This window comes from Prinia subflava, chromosome 1 (assembly GCF_021018805.1).
Source record: "Prinia subflava isolate CZ2003 ecotype Zambia chromosome 1, Cam_Psub_1.2, whole genome shotgun sequence".
Lineage (NCBI taxonomy): Eukaryota > Metazoa > Chordata > Aves > Passeriformes > Cisticolidae > Prinia > Prinia subflava.
This window is the reverse complement of record NC_086247.1, coordinates 20,496,246-20,517,465: the sequence shown is the minus strand read 5'-3', so window position 1 is coordinate 20,517,465 and position 21,220 is coordinate 20,496,246. Positions and strand designations below refer to the sequence as shown.

The 21,220-nt window shown below is 40.3% G+C and overlaps 1 protein-coding gene across 1 annotated transcript in view; it reads right to left on the bottom strand.

Moving 5' to 3' along the window:
* Positions 1–20,879, bottom strand: part of UBR5 (ubiquitin protein ligase E3 component n-recognin 5) — an 83,676-nt gene extending 62,797 nt beyond the window's left edge. The window contains exons 1-5 of the mRNA XM_063389920.1: positions 20,553–20,879; positions 3,133–3,177; positions 2,568–2,649; positions 2,315–2,391; positions 1,403–1,522 (exon numbers count right to left, since the gene is read on the bottom strand). Coding sequence (XP_063245990.1) covers positions 1,403–1,522; positions 2,315–2,391; positions 2,568–2,649; positions 3,133–3,177; positions 20,553–20,614 — 386 coding nt within the window. The 5' untranslated portion in view covers positions 20,615–20,879. The remainder of the gene's footprint in view (positions 1–1,402; positions 1,523–2,314; positions 2,392–2,567; positions 2,650–3,132; positions 3,178–20,552) is intronic.
* Positions 20,880–21,220: the final 341 nt, after the last annotated feature.

Sequence of the window (21,220 nt, the reverse complement as noted above, 5' to 3'; positions counted from 1 at the left end):
AATACCATTTTTATTTGTGTAATAATTCAAATATTCTGTGTGTCCTCACCTGGTCCTGTTAAAGACAATACAGACACAGCCACTGCTATTAAAGCTGTCTAAACCTAAAATAAATATCAATACAGAATAGAAATCTTTCTTCTCATTTCTGTTCACCTACTAGTTTACCACATCTCCCCACTGTGCAGCAGCATGCCAGCAGTTTTCTAAATCCAGTTATCTGCTCAAATGGCTCCACAGTTTGCTAGATTCAAATTATTAAGATAATTATTCCTTCCATTTAACAGACTAGTTATACTGCATACTGCTGTTAGTTCAGTGACTTTCAACTACCTAGTTCCAAGCCATTCAAGAGAGGACATTAGGAACACTTCAGGGTTGGTCTCCAAGATTCAAGCAATTTTAACACATTATGCTCAACTAAGAACAATGAGGAAAAAAATGTGCTACACGTCCTACAATAAGTTCTTAAACATGACAATACTAGCTTTTCTTTGACATTTAACACATGGATTCTTAAGTTCAGATGCACAATGATTTCAGAAAAAAATTGGGAAGGTTACGAGGATGGTTATTCTTCATGCAACTAAGGCCCAAAGGAAATTACTTTATTTGGTAATAAAAAAATAAGAAATTTTCTGGATATTCATGGAAAAGGTGTAGTTCCCTCCTCTTAACATATCATTGACATGCAGAAACCACAGTTCTCCTTACTGGAGTTAGTAACCTTAGGAAGCAGCATAGTTAGACATGTCTTACAAAAACATGTAACAAAGAGATCACTGTCATTATGGAATGAAAATTGCCTTTCTATAAAAAGGGACACCATCAATTTTAAAGCTAATGACAAGAAATCTGGATCTATACAGTACATTTCGAATATAGTACAATTCTAAAAGTTCTGAGAAACAACCTTTTCCAAATGTTCCCTTTCTATTACTACGTATAGGACCCCGGCTATCAAAACACCACTCATGACTTGAGGCAAGGGGGTGAAAGGCACAAAACAATGGAGCACATAATGAATGTTCTTCCTGCTTAAATGCACTCATTTCACTTTATGCTTCTAGCCTATCATGGTTTAAATTGATAGTGTCCCTCTAAAAGTCTCCTTTTCAAAAATCAAGGAACTAAAAAAACATTCAAAAGAAGACAACACAGCCTAAGCCAATTTATTCTTCACACATATATGAAGAACTCTCTGTATCCTATGTGCTGAAGGGTCACTTAAATGTCTGTTATTTTAACCAAGTCAATCAAGGGTTTTTTGTTATACTCTACCTACACAACTGCTGTGATTATACGTTCCCTTAGACACACTGCATACAATTTATATATGTGTATACACATATACTCAAATATGGAACAAACAGATTGCAGCCTCAATCCTATCAAAACTTACCCAAGGGTGTTGCCTGCCAGTCTGCCCAGAGTTTCAGAACCAGACAGAAACCATGGGGAGTCACTAGTCCTGCCTGGCCTGGATGTCCTTCCTGCCCCTGAGCCACTGCTCAACTTTGAACTGAAAGTAAAAGATGGTAAATCAGTCACAAAACAATCCCAAATGGGTTAAGAACAAAACCTGGAATCCCAGGTTGAAATTCTCAGGGACTTAGTCTGGTAACATACCAGCTTAAGCAACACCCTTGGGGAAAATTCCAAACTAATCTAAGTGTATATTAAGAGGTACACTGGAAAAAGAAAGTGGAAAGCATGCCTACCAGACCTTACGTACACAAGCAATCCATAATAGCACAGTTGCAAATACATATTAAGCTAATTAGTGATTGGAGTTAGCCACTGTACTAGGTTTTCCATTAGTGTATCTGTACAAATTGTAATCAGGAGGTGCTCTATCTGTAAACCTGAGCCTGAGTATGCTACTTCAATATTAAGTGCTTTAAATTCAAATGTGAACTGTTAATTAGTCCTATGAAGGGGGACTTACCTGGATGGAGCACCACAGGTCTAGAAAGTGAGCCCTGCCAGATGGGACCACTTTCAGAGTGGATTCTACATTAAGCTTAACTAACAGTTTAACACAGCTTCCTTCTCAAGAATTATTTTTGGAGTAGTTTGTTTCTTGAAGTTAAAGAGAGCTTGTCTCACTTCTTTCAGAATCACATATACTATTTCCTCCTACACCAGTTTCTCATCCTAGGCTGTTTGGCTGCATCACCATAACCACTGTGTCTCTCTCAAAGTATCCATTCCAAAATCTACTTCAAAAACAAACAAATAAAAAGAAAAATAGAAAAGCAGCCAAGCTGCTTATCAAGTTAAAAAAATATCTTAGAAGAAAAGCATTTCTTACCCATCACTATTCTCAGGTTTACCCAATTCCAATCTGTCTGGTTGAACTGAAAACCCAATCCTGCAGACTCTACCATCCTGTATTTAGAACAAGAAAAGCAAGTGTTCAAAACTGAAATCTACGTCAAGCTTACCATAAAGCTTAAAACATAAATCTTCAGTTACTGAAGAGTGTTAATCAATTTAATATTAGAATAACTAATTTTAACTGAATGGTTTCAAGTTTGTTATCTGAGAAGATTTCAGCAACTTACCTCCAGAAGAAATGCAGCATGATTTGGTCCCACCACACACTGTTTAATAGTGGCCTGTTCCAATACATTCAAAGGTGGGTGGCTGAAAATAAAAGTGAGAATTTATGGCATTTTAGAATTTTTGAAGTCTGAAAAATAAATCAAGTTGTGCATGGAAGGAAAAATGTGCATGGACGGAAAATTGGTGATTACCAATACGAAAAACTTTCAAAAATGACTAAACATGCATTAATTGAAGCACGCAGCACATAAAACGCAGGAGAAAGATCTTAAAAAGTGATCATTTTAATTTAATCTGACCAGCAATACACAGGGTTTATACCTCATGTTAAGAAATCATTTTCTAACAAAGATTTTAATAATGTAATTTATTATAACTGAGAACCTCCCATCTTCTTCCTGTGTTATCTGAACTGTGTTATAAGAAGCATGTCTGGACTTCAGTATCAGTAGCATTGAGGATTTCTAAGGCTCCATCATCTACACTACAATCATCTGCTTCCTGTTGCTGTTAGAGATATTATATTTTCCTAAATGACTTACAGCAGCATGTGATATGCCTTACCTGTTTAAATTATATTTGTTCAGCTTCTCTGAAACTTCCCTTAATCTGAAACAGAAAGGAATGAAGCTGTTATTTGATGACATACTCCACAGTCCACAACATCCACTCACAAAGCATAGTTATGATGTTATGGGAACAGCTTACCACCACATTTATTGAAGTTTAATATAAATATTACTTGGTGCTGCTGGTCTGTTTCAGAACTGGATAGTGTTCAGCTTCAAATCAGACTTTTGTTTTAGAGATTTTTTGCTTTGGAGTTTTACCCTTGCCACAGAACCAATGTTTGCTTGGATTTCTGTGTGTTTTACAAGTCACTATCAAAAACCACTACTCTTGCCTTGTCACAACTATTTACAACTTCATGCACAAAATAAACATAAAGCAATGACCATGAACTGCAGATATACTTGTATTTCCTTGTATAAGCTTGAATAAAGTATCCCAGAGGAGAAAGGATTATAATCTTCTAGGAAATCCAAGTATGTGGCATGTGAGAGCCAAAAATATGACAGTAAATTCCCCAAAACAGAAAATACAAGGAAACAGTTGAACAAAAGCCAAGGGCAAAAGAGACAAAAACAAATTCTGACTAGCAGAAGAAACAATCCAGTGAAACATCACTATTTATAGGGTAATGTAAAACATTACCTTTACTAAAAGTAAACAGTGTCTTCAAAAGTTCAAAATATCAGAGCAGAAGAAAGGGCCAACCTAAATACCACTCCTGCTTACAAGATACTGTGTCCAAAAGTGGAAAGCAACAAAGTAATTGCTAAGGTAACTTCTAATACACTTAGGAAAGATCCTACATGGGCAGCAAAGACACTGGAGTACTATCGGGTTGGCATGTCAATTAAAGCTTGGGTTCCTTTCTTCCCAAAGGAGACAAATAATGTGAAAAAATCCCTAAAGAGCTTCCAATTATAGTCAGAGTATCTGTATTATATCAAGATATAAAACCAAGACAAATTCTGTAAAAATTGTGCAAGGTCTTCTCAATTAAGAAAAAAAAATCTCAGCTTTGGTACCATGTTCATCATAGCATAAATCAGCAACACCTTTCTAAACCTCACAAAAAGACAGGCACACCAGCACTGTTTTCCTCTGTCTGTATCCATGTCTTTAAATCCTTCATTTTTACTTGCTTCATTTCAGTTTCTACACACAGACTACGGACAACTGCCTTCAGCTACTTGCAAACCCTGAGCATGAGAAAGAAAACAGACTAGAGGTCCAAACAGTGAAATCTTAACATTAGCAACAGTTCTTAACTCTAAAGTATTTGTCCTGAGGGGAAAAATATGGAAAAAAATCTCCAAGTCCATTTGAGAAACAAGGTCTTTTATACTGACAGAAGTAACTTCCAAGCTGAAGAAGAAAGGAAAAGTGAAAAGAAGACGGCAGGAAAGAATCGAATATGTTTAGAATTGCCTTTTGCTATCCAAGCCAAGCTGCTGGTTTGTAAGTAGGCGATTTCACACTCCCAATTTCCAGCCACAACTACTTCACACAGGCCAGGAGTACATATGCAGATAAGGTTTCTGTGAGGACAGCCCACAAAGGCAAGAGAAAACACAAACGTCCGTGCAGTCTGTGCAAAAGGTACCCACAAGAGTGAACTGCTGTGGGAGACTGTGGAATGAACCCCAAGCTGAGCAGCATACACTCCACACTGTATCATATGGTTTTATACAGCAAGCAAGGATTGCTGCATAACATTTGACAAGTTAAACATCCCTGAAGTTTCATGTCTTGAGTTTATCACCTAACAGTTTCCCTCAGGAATCTTGAGCAGTTTCCCATTAACATTTTTCTCCTGGCACGCATGAGTAATAAGTACAGAATAGGAAAACCTATCTTTAAACTCACTGCATTGCCTTTAAGAAAAGCTGACAGCAAAAAAGGAGCACTTCATTGGAGATGGTTACTATACTAATCTATGAACAACATTTAAAGAGCCCTGGCCACAAGACCAGACCACTACGAAAGAAATAGACATTTAAATTTGAAAAAAAAAAATCATCATACTCCTTTCATACCTGTAAAAAGTGAAGTAATAGGAAAGAAGTATGCTCAGAAAGCTAAGACTTGAATAGTCAATGAATCCATGAGTAACATCAGTCTCAAGAGAGTAGGTCTATCTGCAACAAGCACAGGCCAAAAGAGATCTAGCATTGCTGAAAAGAGGCTGCTCTCCATCTTTAATAGCAGGAAACAGAGAAAGATAAAATGCAACAATGCTGAAAGTACTAAACTATTCTACAGAAAGAAAAAAAACCCATAAAAACTATCTCATGCCTCAACCATCTCATATGCAACTGCTGAAACAGTAAAATTAACAAGTACTGCTGCTAAGCTCCTGTAAGTCAAGGAGGACGTGAATTTGATGCAGAACCCCACTGGAGCTGTTCCCTGCTGGGCTGCTGGTCCCACCCTCAGTCCTCCCCTTCCTTGCACTGGCACCAGCACTCACATGAACACCAGCCACAAAACCAAGCCCCAGGAAAACAAGAACAAAGCAGAAAGATGTGTTTATATACTCTGTATGTAGAGCCTCTCTGTGCAAGCAAAAACTTGAAATAATCTCCTGCAGCAATCGAAGCCTTTCTACCTGCACAGTTGCAGGGTATTGAACCACTGACCCTCTGAAGGGAAAAGTTTATTTAAGACCAGGTTAATTTTAATAAGACAGTGCAATAATTTCAAATGACAGTGCTCTGGAGGAAGAGGTACGGGCAGAGATGATTTAGTCAATTCTCACATTAAGATCAACATTTTCACTAAGACCTTTCTGTGGTAAATGAAATCTCCAATATAAATGCCTTGACAGACTATGCTTCAAAAAATTCTCATTAAAGGCAATTAAACTATTTCAAAGGACAAAGTTAGAAGCAACACCTATTTTCATCACAAACACTCTTGAAGAAATGCACTAGCTTGGCAGCACTTTTAGACCAAAAGTTTAGTGATGGCTCCTGTATCAAGACACATATTCTTTAAATATTACTGAAATTAATCCAAAAACAGTTGTGAGGAAAACAAAGTCAGTTTGTCCAAGCCAAGTGGGGATTTCTTTAATTTTGCAACTCCAATTTCTAGCCTTTAGAAACTGATCAGAATAGAAGGGACCTATGCTCACACTAAGCAACCAAAAAGGTTTTAAGTCAGGACTACCATAGCTCAGATTTCCCACACGGCACTTTTATTCATCACAAGACTTTTCTCAAGGAAGATTTCCATTTCCAGACAAGTTTATATCAGGGCCCATCCTTCCACCACATCTTGCTCTTTAAAAGTAGATTAGGTTCAAAAATGCAGCAGAGTTACTCCATTTCGAAATACTGAAGGTAAATGTTGCAGAGGAAGGAAAGGTACTTCTTAAAACAACCAAATGAACAAAATGTAAAACAACCAAAAAAACCAAAACAAACAAACAAACAAACAAAACCCACAAAAACAAACAAAAACAAAACAAAACAAAAAAACCAAACAAACCCACACCACATGCACACACAGAAAACCAAAACAAACAAAAGTCCCCAAACCCCTAAAATCCCCAAAATCAGCTTGGTATGATGAACAACTTCAAGTAGGGAATTAAGAAATAAAGCTACTTGAGGCCTGGTAGGTTTTTCTAAGTGATCAGGTCTCTTTAGGACAACTTAAAATGTCAATGAAGTCTGTAAGCCAACAAACATGAGACTTCCACACCAGAGCAGACAGAAGTGTGCAAGTACCACTACAATGCTTTTCCAAGGGAGGGCTAATACTAAGAATAATAACAAGCAGATACCCAAGGGGACACACCCATATGACACAATCCATTCAAGCACTGGAGAAAAGTATTACATATCTATCAACACTTAAAAGGTAAATCCAATCTTCATCCCTGTCCCTCAGCTGAAATCCTGCAGTGCTGTGAGCACAGCAAGCCAGACCCAAGGAAGCACCTGTGCAGCCAGTTCCCAGGTTTTGGCCCAGCAGAGCTGCACAGCCCCCACATCAGACCTCTTGCACCTGCCTGTCTCGAATCACATTGAAATGAGCTCCTGTGCCTGTCTATCAGTATCACAGGAACAGTCTCAGAAATGCAGAAAATGGACACAATGAAAAGCTTAAGCTAATGCATTATCTTCTATCTCTAATCCCAGGATAACTTGGATGCTGGATGCTGTCACTAATACAAGGTCACACCCAGCAATCCTCCATGCCACAATACAACATACAAAGGGATCCTGCCCCCGACTGCCATCTCAAACATTAGAGAGCAGCTTCCAAGGAGGCAGCCTTCCACAGCTACACCTTTCTCCTACTGCAATAAATGAAGATTTACAGTGTGCTTTAAGTCATTCTGGCTAGAAAGGGGGGAGAATCCATAAAATCAAATGCTAAAGTACCACACAAAAGCAGGCAATAAGATTATTTGTAGAAAATAAAGTAATGCACATAAGAAGGAAAAAAAAAAAGAAATCCCAAGCACAAGTACAAAATAACAGGCTCCAAGGTAACCAATACTACTCAGCAGGGTAGTGGGATAATGTGTTTAGGCTGTAATACATAGATCACTGAAATGAACTAGATGACAAAGAAACCCATTGCTCTACTCAGTCAGTAATCAGGGGAACCATGGCTTACACTGTGTCCCCTCCACATTTCAGGAATTATAAATTAGGACTACTTGATTATTACGTACTAAACCAACACCTATTGCTCAGGAAATTCCTAAGCTGCAAATTCTCAGAAGTTGTAAAAGCATCACTGTATGTCTGCCCTATTCTAATACTGTTCTCCTGTTAATCTAGCAGTGGTCTCTGTCACAAACAGGAGGAAAATAAGATGGACTTCTTGTCTGACTTGAACAGCTGTTCTTGTATTTCATGGTATCAGCCAACATAGGTTTATAGAACATGGCTCCCAAACTTTATTTCCTATTTTGTGGGATTGTCAGTTTGGTTGATAAAGGTAGTTCTAATCACTTAATAGTTCTCTCTGGAACAATGGTAACACACTGTGCTGAATCTGTAATCTGCAGTAGAATGCTAATATGGCAAAGATCAAACAAATGAATGTCCTGAAAACAGCTTTCTGTCACTGAAAAGTCTTCAGTGATTGCAGAATGAAAATTCTCTAACAGTAGACCATTACTACTTCATGATACAACAACACTGATGTAGATAATGACCTAAGCTGGGTATAAGATAGCCCACAAGAAGGTTAAAGTATGACAAGAAAAATTAGCAAAAGTAGGACGTGTATTTTAGTTCTAGTTCTAAGAAAAAAAGGCAGATTTCATATCACTGTATAGATGAACAAGGGGAGAGCAGTGTACATTGCCTAGCAAGGCTTACAGTGCTGTGTTCCACAAAATGCTCACACAGAAGCCGCTCATGTTCAGGCTGGATAAGCAGACAGTGAGGTGAACCAAAAACTATCTGAACTCCTGGGTCCAGAGCTGATGATTAGTGCCACAAGGTCTGGCTGGAGGCCAGTGACAAGCTGTGTGCCCCACGGGTCACTACTGGCTCAGTCCTGCTCAACATCCTCATTAACAACCCACATGATGGGGCAGTGGGCATCCTCACAAGTTTGCTGATGGCACCCAACTGCGAGGACTGGTGGACACGCACAGAACACAGCATGATCACAACAACCAAGGGAGGCAAGGCACAATTCCCTGCACCTCAGCAGGAACAACCACACGCCAGAGACTGTCCAGCTGGAGAACAACGGTGTGGCAGAAAAGGACCTGCAAGTCCTGGTGCCCACCAGGCTGAACATGAGCCAACATGCCTTGCAGCAAAGGCAAGCAGTATTCTTGCTGCAATAGAGAAAATATTGCCAGCATGCTGAGACAGAAAATTCTTCTCTTTATTCAGCACTCATGAGGCCACATCTGCAGACCTGGGCTCATGACGAGAGACATGAGCATACCGGACAGAGCCCAGCAAAGGGACACAAAAATGATTAAGGCACTAGAGAATCTCTCACAGGAGGAAAGGCTGAGGGAGTTGGGACTTCAGCCTAGGGAAGAGAAAGCTTGGAGGGGGGAAGGAATCTTATCAACACATATGAACATCTAAAGCAAGGGCAGTAAAGGAGACAGAGCCAGGCTCTTTCCAGTGGCACCCAGGGACAGGACCAGAGACAGCAGACACACACCAAAATACAAGTTCTGTCTGAACATCAAGAAACACTTTCTTTGATGTGAGTGTGACCACTCACACAGGGTGCTCAGAGAGATTGTAGAGGCTCAACCCCTGAGAGTTATTGAAAAGCCATCTGAACACAGTCCTGGGCAACCAGCTGCAGATGGCTCTGCCTGGGAATGGGACCAGATGATATCCAGCCAACCTCAGCCATTCTGCAACTGATACTGAGGACTTAATATTTTCAGGATGTGATCTCCACACATTTGACTTAAAAGCACAGCAGCAAAAGGAGGGGATTTGCCATCGAAAAGCTAGCAGTTCATGTTTTGCTCTACAGAATTGTCTAAGGTCAGTGGCACGGGGAAAAAAGTTACACCAATGAGTCAGGAAAATGTCAGAGTTGCACATTCAGTAAAAAAAATCACAGGTACTTAAATATCCAGCTGGAAGTACTCTGTTTCTTTAGCAGGAACAGCAAGACCAGGGGCAGACACCTGAAGAATTTGTGAAATGCCTCTAACTACCAATGAATTCTTAAGCTGGGCAACTGGTTCTTCTAGCTCAGAATCTATTTACAGCCTTTCCTCAGATTTATGTGCCCCTCTGAATAAAAAAAAAAAAAACAAAAAAAAAAAACCAACCAGAACCACAACCCCACACCACAGGGCAGAGGACAGCCACAACCTAGCTCAAGAGGAATCATCAATTCCAAAAGTCAATCATACTTTTTGCAAAATATAAGCAAATACCCATAAGCTATGAAACAGCATAGCCTCTTCTCTGAAAAAAACCTGTAGTTATCAGTCTGAATACTCAGTGGAAGAAACCACAAATGGTATGATCCAGACAGGCCTGCCACAGAGGAGTTACAGCATGCCTACATGTTATTTAGCACATTATCTAAAGGATTTGGTAGTGAAGTAGATCTATAGCTACAAGTTGCCTAAACACCTAGTGCTGTTTCTGGGGTGGGGTGGATAGAAAAATACATGACAGGAGGAGGAGTCAGACTCAATCTGAGGGCCTTCTTGGCAGTAGATTTCCAAAAGTATTGTTTGCAAATCCAGACAGAAATATGTTCTATGGTGCAGAATGCAACAAAACATCATTTTGTGGTCCCACATTCTGTTCAACTGCACCAAGTCCTTGCAGCTGTTTTATTTAACATTGAGCAAAAGGCTATTTCTTTAGCCAGAACACCACAACAGCTAAACAACTGGATCAACAAACTCAGTTGGGTGACTGCTGAATCTTAAAACAATTAAGGTTTTAAACTATTTAACCATGCATCATTTTAGGAAGTATATCCTCTTGTGATACTAAAATACGAATAACGGGAATTTAGAACCCCATGGTTTTAAATTCAAGAATACTTGAAAAATACATGTGATAATAGCATGAGCAGTGCTCCTACACTGAACAACAAAAAAATGCTATCTATCAAAATACAGCTAGGAAGCTGTATACTTAACTAAAATGAGTGAAAATTAAAAGACCCCCATTAAGGCAAAGAAAGGAAAAAATCCTATTTTTACAGTCAGAACATTGCTGTAGTGATTCCATTTAAAAATGCTATCAAAATTAAAATCCAGTCACTGGAAAACATAGAACCTTTTGTGTCCCATTGTGATAAGATTGTTAATGCTCCTTCAGGAGTTCACTATGAGCCACCAGGGAGGCTGTGAATTTACCAGCATACCAGCTTAAAGCCTGGAGAGCCAGGTTCTAGTCCCAGCTGAGGCTACTGCAGGAACCCAAACCATCTCTTCACAATTTTCCTTTGCTCTAAGCTTTTGAGAGCTGTGATCACTTTGTGCAAAGTTGGAAAATGGCCTTTTATTACAGCACTCAAATGCTATAAAAATATTTTTAAAAGTAAGAATTGTCACATTATTAAATACTTTGTGTCCTGACTAGAGAAAAGCAATTGTATATTTTGTACAAGTGATTTTGTTAAAAACAAAGCACAAACAAGAACTGAATTCTAATTGCTTTGCTAAGAAGTCCAACAACCTTATTCTCATTCTGAATTAGTTTTAGCAACAGAGAAAGATCTCTTAGCATGTCCAGTCCTATACTTGCCAATTCCTCCAATTCCAAGCCTTGAAGTATTCAACAAAAACTCTGACATCACAGTATTATCTGCACGTCACTTTTTCAAATCTGCTAAAAATTGCCTTTTAAATACCAGACCTCCTCCTCACACTGCTCTGGAAGACCACTAAAAAAAAAAATCTTCAAAACCCTTCTCTCAGGCACTATATCTTTGATTTACACAGAACAGACTGAGGCCTGGAATAAAGAGTGAAGAGCAAGCACCACACAGAAAAACAAGCAGCCAAATCACTTCGTCCAATGCACAGTGCAGGAAAAATACCTCAAAAGAAACCCCAGCTTCTGAGGTGCACAGCCAATCCCAATACTTTTTTGCACTGCCAGAAAAAAAGATTCTTTCTTCCATCTGCCAGCAGCCCGGCCATGAAACTCCAGGTGCCTCCCTCAGTGTAAGCAGTGTTTTGGTTCCCCTAGAACTCGTGAAGCAGCACATTGAGTACTCCTGCATCACATTTTGCCTAAGGCCATATTACTTCAGGTAAACATCTTGCCAGATACAGATTCTGCACCACAAGAGAAAAAAACAAACTTGGGCCATTCCAGCAAACCAGGCTGTTAGTCCCCAGCCTTCCCACAAGGAGCAGGGCATATTATTTGCTGTATTACCTTCTGCCTACCCAATCTGCCTCACAATTACAAGATGTTATGATCTGTATCACTGAAGGTTTAAGTGCTTTTAAATTACTGCTCCAGAGACTTTTGTTAAAGTCAGTGAATTGTGTATACAGTGACTTAAAAAAATGGAAAATGAGAAAAGAAAAATTGCTGTTAATAGTATACTGTGGTCAAAGCTGAATAAAAGAGTTCCAACAACCTAAGAAAGATCTTCATTAAAGATCAGACAACAATAACTCACTTATACTAAAAAAATATTAAATGGATTAAAAGCCATAAATTCTCTTCAGAAGAACATATCTTGATATTTACTAGAGAGAGAGAAAAAAAATGCAGTTCTGATCATTTTCAGGTCAGATAGAGAATAGCAAAAATTTCATATCATAAATTAAAGAATAAATACAGAAACACTTTTAAGAAAATTAATTTTGCAAAATGAACAAGGAATTAAACTGATACCCCCCCTTACTGAAGGAAGTAACAGACCCCAATGGCTTCAAACAACAACAGAGTAAGGCCTACATTCAACTTTATTCCCATAGGCAAATATTTATTCTCCAGTTCAGTTTTTGGAAAAATGCTGCAGCACGAACATTTGTTTCTATTAAGTCAATGTCAGACTCCACACTGACACCTACATAGTGAAATTACAATCTTCAGTAGAATCTGGAGATCCCAATCAAGATCCACTTCACTATATCAGAACTCCCTACCTATAGAGATAATCCATCCCAAAGGTGAAAAAGGTGAGAGGTTGAGGAAACATAATGGATAATAGAGAATGAAACATAATAAAAGATGGTAAGCAAAATTTTTAAATGCTCTTTTATCACAGGTTTGGATTAAAGTAATCAAATTCTATCACACATAGAAAAAAAAAAGACAAAATTAGCATCCAGCTTAATTAGAGATCGTGGCAAACGCTGCAGAAAGTAACACCAGCAAGACCTGAGTACAGAACAGTTTCTTTCTGGGCTATCTTATAACTAACAGGGAAACTACAGCTGCATGGGTATAATCACCCTTGACTATTCGAGATATTTTGAACTGATTCATTTGACAAACAAAAACCACACTCTCTCGAATGTGGATTGGGTTTTTGGGCCTTTTTTTGCTGAAGACAAATTTTGTAAGATCTCCAGCAGCCTTGGTACCTTCATCTGCTGCATTACACTACTGTTGTCACAAATCAAACTGGCAGACCTCATGGCTGGCAATAAAACAACAATGATAGAAAGAAATCCCAACGCAGCTAATGTCCAAAATAGTACTAGTCATGGAAATGTTTTCAAAGTTTTTTACTCTGCACTATTTAATAAAACACCATAATGTAAAAACTAAATCAGAAAGATGAGACCAAAATATCTTCAGGCATCTTTTCTGATAAAATTCAGTGACCAGTTCAATGATGAAAAGCTGTCCGAAACAACACTGCAGAAAATACACATTTCATCTCCACTGTGGATGTAAGCAATTTGAGAAATCATCTCAACAGCAACTGGCCTGGGATTACGAACCATGAAATGCTGCACTAAAAATCATTTTTAGAACTGCAACAAAATAATCAAGTTGGGATGCTGAATATTCACTGTACCAACATGGATTGCTGCTGTAAAACACACTGCACTTTCCAGTGCAGTACCTAGGATTTGCTGAGTCGGTGAAGCATATGAGAAATTCCCCTGACAAGTGCTGGGTGTAGCAGTGAGACTTGTGAGCAAAGACAGCAAATGCAATGGTTACATCACTCCTCACCTGGAATCAAACTGGCAGGTTTATGTACATGCAGATGACCAGTGCTCCCACCTTAACCTTTCTATTTAGGTTTACAGTATGTTTCAACTGTTTACAATTGTCAAACTTCACACCTTTGTATCAGTGAGGTATATAAAACAAAAAACTTCTCCCATATAAAACAAAAAACTTATTTAAATTGAAGCAAAATACTAATTTCTCTAGAGAGGAAGGGTAAGAGAAAGGAAAGCAGTCTTGATGAACTGCGTTTTTTAAGCACAGAAAGACTTTCAGAAACAGAGCACGGAGTTTACTGTCAAAATAGTTCTATGCCAGAAAGAGCAAATAAAATCTGAAGTTCATATAATTATTCCTGTAGTGGAGTAACTAATGCTGTGTCATCCTCACTTAAACTGTCAGGCTTAAGGTTTTGGACAAAATACATGTGTGCACCATGAAAATTAGATCTGTGCCTTTATTTCAACATCTTTTTTCTCCAAATTGTTCCTCTCAATTTAAAATCCACTAACTACTGCAACCAGGTCTTGTCTTCACGCTTTCTCTGGGGCACATACAGATGCCAACTAGCACAGTCTCCTATGTGGAGTTGCTTCTAAGAGCCAAATCCTTAGTGGACTTCAATGAATTCAGGGTTAAAAAATGTCTGTACAACTGAAAAGCACAAGTAGATTCTTTGTATATGTTTTTCCCTGCATAAATGGCTGATGATGCAGAGAAAGACAAAACAGCAGCTTTTACACTAAGCATCTTGCAAATTTAACTGCAAATTAGATAACTGCTAGTGTAATCACTAAAATAAAATACCCTGAACCCCCTTCTCTTCTTCTTACAAGTTTCAAATACATAATACATAATAATTTAAGTCACAAATGATTAACTGTGCCAGCACTGTAAAAAGGCAGCCACAACACATTGCAGTTTGCAGTACATCCTTAGTTGTTTTTCCTAAAGTACATCCTTGGTTGTTTTTCCTCAAGTGTCAAGTCATTTTTCATGTAAATAAAATTGTGTACTGAACAGTTATCTATTTTAGATAATTTAAGAAAGTGTCATACCCTTCACATCTATTTTCTGATTGAATCACAAATTTGACAAACATCCTATGTGGCAATCAGAATATTTCATAAATACATACTATACCAGAAATTACCTCAAATGTATGTTATTGTTTATAGTTTTTAACTTTTATAACTATTTCGTGCAAATATTTAGTGCATAAATTCTTACTGTTCTTAGAATCAAGAATTTTGTTCTCTGACAGCTTTGACTTGCAGTGCCAACCTTACAATACAGCAATATCTTAGCCCATTAGTCTTACTTTATCATTGGTCCAACATATCTGCTCAAACCTTATATATGATTTGAGAAGGAAAAAAGGAAGCAACATTCGTGCCCCAATTACTATTTTACTAAATTCCTTGTGACAAGTCACAACTACTCTCAGCCCAGATCACATTCACAGTACAGTTTCACATTACAGTAGCCAAAATAAACTTGCTGCTTTCAAAATGGAAGGAACTCAACCCTGCTTCCTCTTCCCCGTTCTTCACTACCAACTCTCCCTCCTGCAGCACTTTTCAAAATATTCTGATGTGCACCCAACAAGGAGATAAACCAGCTCAACTTCTTAATGCACTAAATTGTGTTTCCTTCACTTTATCAGGGCTATCTTTATATCATTTCAGCAACTGAAGTCAGTTTCCTATGGGATCAGAAACTTCCAGTTAGTGCAAGGGAAGAGGTGGGGAAAACAAACCTCGCCTTCAGAAGAGAGCAATTACTTTGACTTACAACATCTCAGGGAAGTTTCAGCAAGAACATTCACAGACAATTACATCTGTACTCTCTAAAAAGCAGCATCTGGGGTATAGCAAGCAACTGTAATCAGAAGAGGACCCTGGCAGAACAAAGTCCAGAAAGGCCTACAACACCTTTACATGCCTATGTAAAAGTAACCTTCCATGTTCAATAAGACACTGTAAATTCTGATGATTACCTTCCCAAATTATTGTTCTTAAGTAACAATACTAAGTAAGATCAAATCTTAATGTACTGCTGCATGCGAATCCTATAACACTCTAATTACCACAGTGGTGGTGCAAATTTTTTGAGGCAGCCAAACCATTTATTTTTAAAAAACTGTTTCCAACTCAGAGTCTCATGATAATAATAATGTCATGACAGTCATACTGTTCCCTCCTTCTCTTCTGAAAGGGGACAATCTAAATTTGGCTATGATTTCAAGAAATTAATCCTTAAACCAAGTTCAACACTTTGCCTGTTACTAAAGTTTATCAAGCAGCTGTAACTCAGTTGGATTCCCAGTAATTAAACCATCTACTCCTGTTTCAGGCAAGCTACCTCCACTTTTGCTAAAGTAGATTAGGAAGAGTTTAAACCACACCAAAATAAATCACTTAATCTAAAAGAAGTACTGCATTATCTGCACAAAAATTGCAGATTCTCTATTTAAGCACACATCAGTCAATCCCTTCTTTTCCCCAGCTTGGGGCAGCAATTCAGATCACACATAAATAACAGCAGAGAAGTTCATGCTCAGGCTGCCTTCCTTTTCATAGGAGGACATGACTGTCCCAGCACGCCTGTGGACGTAGCAGAGGGGGCTCAGGTCGTGCATTATCACTTTAACACCTGCATTATCAGGAGCTCTCCCTCCCTCCCTCTGGCTGCTGCAGACATGTGGGGCCAAGACAGCAGCTCCACATCCCTGCTGGCTCCCTGCACAGCCACACCACACCCCAGGCCAGCTCTTTCCAGCAACATCTGCTTCAGATTTTTAACAGATTTGCTCATCAGCAAATGCAAGGGGGGGTGGCCTTTGCCAGAGTAGCAGCCACATACCCACTGATCACTTGCACAGTACCTTAAATTGATGTGCAGATTAAAATGGTATGTTCTTGCTAGGTATTTTTTTCCACATAAATTGATTATCAGAGAATGCAAACAATGCAGGCACTGCAAAGTACACAACTTAAATTTTCAGTTCAGGCACGGCCTAAAGTAAGTAACATTCAAATAACAGAGACAAGCACTGAATGTATTATTAAGGGAAAACAGAGTCATGTAAAGAACGAGATAATCCTTTCTTCCCCCAAAGATGACTCTACATACAGACTCACTGAAGCTTCAAATTAACTTTTCTCAGGTGTGCTACTGGTTTCAAGGATGTTACTGCCAGAAAACTTAGTACATGACACTTCTAAACACTCATATTCAGAATACTCTCTATTTAACCAAATTCATTACATCTCCTCTTCAGGAGGTGGGAAAAGACCGCATTTTAACATTGTGTCAAGGACCACTTCAAAAATTACTCTGTGCTAAGACTTAAATGGTTTAGCTGACAAGAATTTTCTTAGTACAAGGTAAAAACAAAGTCAAAGCTTTGAGATGAATCCTGTCCCTGAAGGTTAGTTCATGTACGGAAAGCCATTTATGTAAGGTGAAAGACTCCCCTTCTCCTTCCCCAGAGCAGCAAGTTAAACTGCTTCTGTGAGGTTTCATAACAGCCAAGAAAAGGCTATTTGTCATGGTTACACCCACTTCCTAACCCAATATAAAATTAAGAAATATACTAAGAATTTACTGAGATTAACTTATTTATGAAACTGTGTCAAACGTCCTTCACAAAGCATAAAGTTTCCAACTCTGAAAGAGGTGGATAATCGACAAAATATACCTAACACCCACTGCAACAGAAGCTGGACATCTCTTTTTCAAATATTAAAGTCATTAATTATTTACATCCCAAATACTCTGAGGAGTTGTTTCTCAAACTGCAGGCCATACTGAATTTTTCTCCCATTTAACTCCTCATATTCAGTCTGCAAACAACAAATTGCTTGGGGAAAAAATTCCAAGTTACTTAAATTCCTTAATAAACTTACCAGAAAAACCTTAGCTACCTCAGTTCATCCTAACAAAAGCTTAGCCTAGTATCCATTTCAAAAGATGAATCCTAATACAACTACAAAATTAAGCATGACCTTGTCCTCTGTGAACTCTCTTCAGTGTCACCAGCTCCCAGACATCTGAGTGAAGAAGTCAACACTGTTTCAGCTTATTTGAGAGACGACTAATAATTACCATCAAGGTACAATATTAACCTACATTTTCAGAAACACTAGCTAAGAAGTATTTTCAGATGATGAGTAGATGTGCTCAAGAGTCCTCTGATTAATTGTGGTTCTACAGTTACTTTCTCCTCTTTTCTTTGAAATGCTTTACCATTTTCACAGTTGCTGCATAAATAAGCATGATAACAAATTACACAGAAAACCTAGTAAGAACTGTAGAACAAAATGAGAAAAAATGCACTGAACCAAACTGGAAAAAACTACTTCCTCACATTTTGTCGACTACTTAAGAGCAGAGCAATACTTCAGGAGAAGGATGGTTTCAAAAAACACTTCACTGCCTTCATATATCCACATTGGTAATTAAGCATAATATATCAAATACTTCATTACAAAAATTCAACAGTGTCCTGTATCCTGGACACACAAGGATTGCACCAAAAAATGCCTTGTGTTTTAAGTGATTATTCCTTCGATGCAAAACACCAATCCACTACTGAAAGCATACAAGGCAGAATCATGATCCCAAAATCTGATTTTGAGAAACAACTATCATTCAGAATACAGACAGAAAGAAACCCTGACTGACCACTGGCTGCAGCACAGACTCAAAAAAGCCTACAAAGTGAGAGAGGAAAGAAACATCACAGAAACACAAGATGTTCCAAGATACTAACTTCTATGAGTACATGTATGAGAATTTATTAAGCTATCTAGATCTTGATCTACACTGACAGAATAGTAATAAGCAGCAATGCTAAAAATGATAAAATTGAACTGGCATTTCCAGCACATATGTGTGTTCCTCAACCCTATTTATGAATCATTCTGATTTCACTGCATTACAGCTTCTGATACACAGCTACTGCACTTTTAGTAAAATTGCGTTTACGAAGTCGGAATTTCTGACTTGCAGCTCAGATCAAGGAGTCACTTGATTTTTCAGAATAGTCACTACTTAACAGCACTTCTGCAGCTTTCTCCATATATTAAATACCACACATTTTGAAGCTTCCAGTATCAAATAGTAGTTGTAAGAGCTGCTGCTGTGGTAAGAAAAAAATTTAAAACATCGAGAAAGAATTATGAAGACTGAAAAGGACTTGTATTTCATATCAATATGTCAACAGAAGAGGTAACATTAAAGAAAAAACAGATGAGCTCTCTCACCTGGAGCAAAGTGTGATAATTACATGCTAAACGTTTTCTAAGGGCCTATCAACATAAAAAGAAAAAAAAAAGAAAACCCACTGGGGTCCTTTCAAGTTCAAAGCCCTAGATCTTACTCCAAACCAAAACAGTGCAAGTGAGTGGAAGAACTCCTAGCACAGCATCATCTCTCAGTTTGTCACTCAAAAGGAAGATGGTCTATGCCAAAATTGAATGTAGTACCTATGGAGAAAGCAATTCAATCCCGTAGGAATGACTAGGGCCTCCTAGGAAGCAGGATTCTGTAAAACGTATTATCAGGCTAAGGGAAAAAATATATTCCACACTAACACACTTCAGGTTTTGGATCTGCTTTATCTTTTCTCTTCCCTATGTAAGCATACAAATTGTGTAGTTAGGCAGAAATTCTGTCTTCAAAACTACCTATTTTCCTCATCATGCACTCTCAAACCTCACCTGTTTTAAGAGGCATCTCAGCAAAGACAGGTCTAGGAAAAGTGACCTAACTACAAACAACTGAGAAGTGAGTCGGACCCTGACCTACTGGCAGTATCAAAACCAGGAGAGTATAACCAAGAGCTTATGCTTTTTAAGACTTAAAAATATTCAAATATTGTCTAGAATCATTAAATAACATTTATTTTTAGTGTAAAAACATTTAAGGTTTCTATCCAGTGATGATAAAGATCACGATTTATTCACACATAAAATTGTGAGAAATTAAAGATGAAGTTACTGGATTTTAAGAATTCCTACATAAAAGAGCAGAAGTGAAATTTGCAAGCTATTACACATACCATTAGCAATTGCTACAGAAGAAATATTTGACAGCCACACAGAGCTGTCAAATACACATCAAGCAGTGAAGAAAATTTGGTTCACGGATTCATTTTCTCTCCAAGCACTCCAGTTTCTCCCCAGCCTGCAATTTCTCTCCCCCAATCCTACATTAAAGTTAGCTGAGTGGTTTCCAGGCTGGCAGCTGTCATCCCCATCTCAGCCAAGCCGCACATCATCAGTGATTTGGAGATGGGGCCTCCTTTTGTATCTAACACCCGGTTGGTGAGCAGGAGAAGGCAGCGCACACCGGCCCTGCGTGTGACAGCGCTGCCGCCTTTATCCCCGCTCCCGTCATTCTCTCACACACCGCGATCCCCCATCCGCATTGTCTGCCTCGCTCCATCCCTGATTAATATGGACACGTTCTCGCTCCTCCGCCGGGGATCCCCGGGAACCCACTTCCTCGGCCAAGGATCCCCGGGAACCCCCTTCCTCGGCCGGCCGCCGGGATTTCCCTGGCCGGCCGGAGCCCCCGCCGGGCCCGCGGCGAAGGTCGCGGCCCCCAGCGCCGCGCGGGGCCAACCTGGCGGCGGCGGCGGCCGGGAGAGGCCGCTCGGAGCGGGACGCCCCGAGACCCGGCGGAACCGCGGCCCGGCAGGGGGGGTCGGGCCGGCCCCGCTGCCCCGGGGCCCCTCCCCTCGCCCCCGGGGGGCCCCTCCCCTCCGCCCCCCCTCACCGGTCGTTGAGCTGGTCCTCGGTGCCCGGCAGCGGGTGCACCACGAAGTGAATCGAGGTCATGTTCCGCGCCGGTGCCCCCCCGGCGGCGGCGGGAGGCGGGCGGGCGGGGGCCGGGCACACAATGGGGGCAGCGGGGGAGGGGGCTCTCGGCCTCCGTCCCTCCCCCGGGGTGGTTCGAGGCCGCCCGGCGGAGTCTCGAGCTCTCGGGGGCCGCGGCGCTGCGGGCGCGGGGCGGGGCGGAACGGCCGCAACGGCGCCGCTCGGAGCTGGGCCCGCGCCGCGATCACGCACGCGCCGCCATCTTGGCTTCCAGCGGGCCCTTCTCCCTCCCCCCTCCCCCGCCCTCCGTGCGCCGCGACAGGGAAGGGGCGGGGCTTGACCGGTGCGCGCGGCGGCGCGCGTGCAAGCCTCGTGCTGACTGGCGGGCGCGGCTCCCTCCCCTGCCACTAAGCGCGCCAGCGATTGGCCCGGCGCGTCGCCCTCGCGGCGGGACGCTATGACGTCATTGCGTGAGAGAGACGTAAAGCACCACGTGCCTCCCCCGGGCTCTCAGTTCCCCCCCCTCCAAGAGCGGCTGCCCCTGAGGCGCAGGGCGGGAGCGGAGCCGCTTCCTCTTGGCCGGAGCGGCTCTGGGGAGGAAGCGGGGGTGGCGGGGTGTGAGGCCTC